The sequence below is a fragment of the Austrofundulus limnaeus genome, unplaced genomic scaffold (assembly GCF_001266775.1).
Source record: "Austrofundulus limnaeus strain Quisiro unplaced genomic scaffold, Austrofundulus_limnaeus-1.0 Scaffold253, whole genome shotgun sequence".
In the NCBI taxonomy this organism is placed as follows: domain Eukaryota; kingdom Metazoa; phylum Chordata; class Actinopteri; order Cyprinodontiformes; family Rivulidae; genus Austrofundulus; species Austrofundulus limnaeus.
This window is the reverse complement of record NW_013952655.1, coordinates 571,087-574,718: the sequence shown is the minus strand read 5'-3', so window position 1 is coordinate 574,718 and position 3,632 is coordinate 571,087. Positions and strand designations below refer to the sequence as shown.

The window sequence follows — 3,632 nt, the reverse complement described above, 5'->3', positions numbered from 1 at the left end:
AGTTAAATAGTTAAGTTCAAATAGTTATTTTCTCTCAGAATTTCTCCTCACGCACAAACTCTCTCTCTGCAGGAATCAAAATTGTACTTGCAAACCTCTCTTTTCTGCTTGAAAATTATTTTAATTCTCTCTCTGATCAGGGAGCATAGWCTAGCAACCGTTCCATACAACAGAATGAAAGTTTTAAACTGGGTGGCGGCAGCCTGCTCTGAGGTCAACCAATGGGTGTACCTGCGTGGCTACATAGATTGAACTGCATTGTACAAACATAAATATGCTATATATTATAGTATATATATTATATTGAACGTGATATTTGGAAAAACTAAGCTTTTAAACAGTTGGACTGATGTGATCACTTACCACTGGAAAACAGAGATGCCTTGGCCATCCACAATGAGCTTGCTGCCATCATGGGAGACCTCACCTCGATAACGGCCATGAGTGGAGTCATACTTGAACATGTAGACCTAGGAAGGTATGGGCAAGACATAATGGGTCACAGTTAGAGCTGTTTTAATAAGGTAGATGCATTTCACTTTATTGTTAATACTAAGAAATTCATAATTCAATATAAAGAACTATTTTTTCCTGAAACATTCCCAAATGACTCCAGTTTGACTTAGTTTTAGCCCCGCCCCCACATAATTTGTGTACTGCATGTAAAAACATGCCATGAATTTTCTCACCATGTACTTCAGGTCAATGAATGGGTCATTGATGGCTACAACTTTGATGCCTTTCTGGAGGCAAGCCCTCAAAACTAGGCGGCCGATGCGCCCAAAGCTGTAAAGACATAAAAACAAAGATAGTCAAAAACTACAAGCAGTAATATAAGGGTCCTCAAGCACCGGGGTGATCTGGACTGCTGGCATATCTTAAAAACTTCATTAAGAACAGTCCACTACAACTGTGATTCCCAACCAGAGGTACAGTATGTGTACCCCTTGGGGTACGCAAGCATATTACAGGGGGTACATGGAAACATTTCCCAGGTGTGTAAAAAAAAATAAAATAAAAATAGGACTGAGATGTGTAGGGCCCTATGATTTCCGCAATGCAGAAAATGCAAACGGATTCATGAAAGTGACACAAAATGGAATCCTGTATAAAAGCGAAATCTCACGGAATTTGCTCTTTTTTTCCCACTCTCGGAGTAAGACACTTTTTCCTTCTCTCCTGCCCTTCCTTATCTTCCCTGCTTTGCAGCTCGGAGCCTTCTCGACCTTTTCATCTCAAACAAGAAATTATGATTTTTTATATATTTGGTTAGCTGGTCTCTTAATAAATTTTTGGAACAAAGTTTTTTTTCTTCCATGGGAGGACATGTGGGACATGTGGGTGGGACCTCTGTTCTGCTCTGTTGTGGATATATATTTGGATTCCAATCACTGGATTCTACAGATTGGCTTGGTGGTCTCCTGGTGTTCTACAAAACAGTGTTGGTGGCTGTTCATTTCCTGGCTGCCTGACCAATATGAAGGATTGCTGTTCTATCAGCACTCAGACTTTTGCCTTGAGAGCGAGCTGGACTCGGTTTGCAAGCGGTTCTGCTGAGGGTCGCAGGCCGGCTGTGGTCCTTGGACTTTGCTGGCCAGATGGAATTGATTTTGGAGAAAACTGATAGTACAGCTCGGCGGAATTTGTCCACACTATTTGTCTGATTGGATTCGCTACACTGAGTTGTAACCAGCGGACATTAAAGCTGATGGAAAATTGTTATTGTCTATCTGGCTCAAAACATTCTCTTCTGTTCCCAAATAACTGATTACAGAATTTGGCTCTCCCCTACATGGCCTTGAGCTGTGGACTAAATTCTTCCTGGATGTATACGTCGACTGAGGGTCTGCCCTCAGTTTACTAGCCATTATTTCACTTTCACAGAAGGCTGTGGTTCAGCAGAATAAATGCTTAGAAATAAATGACAGTATCTTAAGTCTTTACCCATCATTTTTTAAAGAACACAAAACATYCTTTGTGTACAACATAGAATCTCATATTAAGTTATCCTTTTGTAAATTAAACATTTTTTAGAGTTGAACTTAACATTAAATACAGTATAACTCACAAAAAAACATAAAACTACATTACAAACAATCATTTAAGCAGACTTGCCTATTGAACAGGATCTAAGCTTATTTTTACTTGTTTTGGCAGAGCCATCCTTGTTTATTGTGCTTTATCAAACACACTGAGCATTTTCAGTTTTTTCTAAAAAGAATATCAGCAACAAAATCTTAGATAAACTCGTGCCTCTCGTCTACTGATGTAGCTGAATGTTGAAGAGTTTGCAGGAGTCTGCTTGCTTGTTCTCTTTGTTTCTGATGAGAGTCAGGAAGTGGYCATCACATGTATTCTTACATGTTCAGTCCATCATGTGTGACAAAACTTAAAGAGAAGTTGTTCTCCAGATTCATAAATATTGCTGGGATATTGTTTTGCCGTGAACTTTACACTAAGCTTCATGTTTTTGGAGGACGTTTGAGTTTCAGCAAGCCTTTTTGCTGGGGCTGAATTTTTTTCCCCCATCTGTGTGGACTCACGTCGCTTGTGCATAACTAGGTAATGGAAGGTACAGGGAGTGGCAGCAGGCAAAATACCTCAAACTTTGGATTCTGTTTTGTTTGGTAAATCCCATGGTTGTGTCTGTGTTTTCTGCATCATAGAAATCAGAGGGCAGACCAACTGTGTTAATTTGTGACTGATTTAGAAGCGTGGGAAACCTGGATATGTGTCCAGTCCATCACAGAGACAAAAAAGACAACCATTCACTCACCCACACCCAGAAAAAGTGAACAGGCACAAYATGCTGCCCTTTTTAAAAACAGCAGTACACATTTGAAAAAGCAAAGCTGTCCCTCCTGCCTGTGTCTCATCACACAGTTTATAAAACATGAGGGTGAAACTTACCCGTTGATTCCAACACAGAGATCTGACATGGTTCTTGTTGCTCAGTGGAATGTTGGAGTTACCTGCAAGAAACAGACACACCAGTGAGATTCATCAAACAACTAATAAATTATGTAAACCAACAGGAAAACATGAAGTTTTCAGAAAAAGTAAAGTTTTCTAAATTAAACATAAACAAGCTGAAAAGACTACAGAAAAGTAAAACAAGCTTAAATTAGCATACAATGTTTAAATGCCAAAAGGTCATAGCACCCATAAATAAGCGGAACGTTTTGATAATTGTGACTAGTCAAAACAAAACTAAGAACAAGTCTCCCCGGGAGCGTTTTAGTGCTAGGCGGTATACCGTTTTGTACCGAAAACCAGTTTTTATTTTTATTATGACCCCCGCACGCGAAGCGTAAGCGGGAGTCATATCGTTTTCGTACTGTTTTTTTTTTCAGTGATATTTGGTCAACCGTGACACAAAAACGGCTGCACCAATCAACATGAAATTTGGCAGGACTGTAGATGAGTCCGACCTACACTGCGCCAGCCAACGGTTTTAAAATAGACCCCATATTTGAGGAGGGGGCTCCATACAAAGAGGGGGTGTCTGGAAATGCAAAAATACTTATAACTCAGAAACTGTTCAACATAGGAGCTTCAGATTTCTTTTGTTGTTTAGCTCTGATGAAACTCTATCCATCAGGCCCACCAATCAATGCTCCCCCCCACCCCCC

The 3,632-nt window shown here is 40.0% G+C and overlaps 1 protein-coding gene across 1 annotated transcript in view; it reads right to left on the bottom strand.

The window, feature by feature from the left end:
• Positions 1-3,632, bottom strand: part of gapdhs (glyceraldehyde-3-phosphate dehydrogenase, spermatogenic) — an 18,591-nt gene that overhangs the window by 3,549 nt on the left and 11,410 nt on the right. Inside the window, exons 2-4 of the mRNA XM_014020479.1 lie at positions 2,911-2,972; positions 690-786; positions 364-470 (exon numbers count right to left, since the gene is read on the bottom strand). Coding sequence (XP_013875933.1) covers positions 364-470; positions 690-786; positions 2,911-2,939 — 233 coding nt within the window. The 5' untranslated portion in view covers positions 2,940-2,972. The remainder of the gene's footprint in view (positions 1-363; positions 471-689; positions 787-2,910; positions 2,973-3,632) is intronic.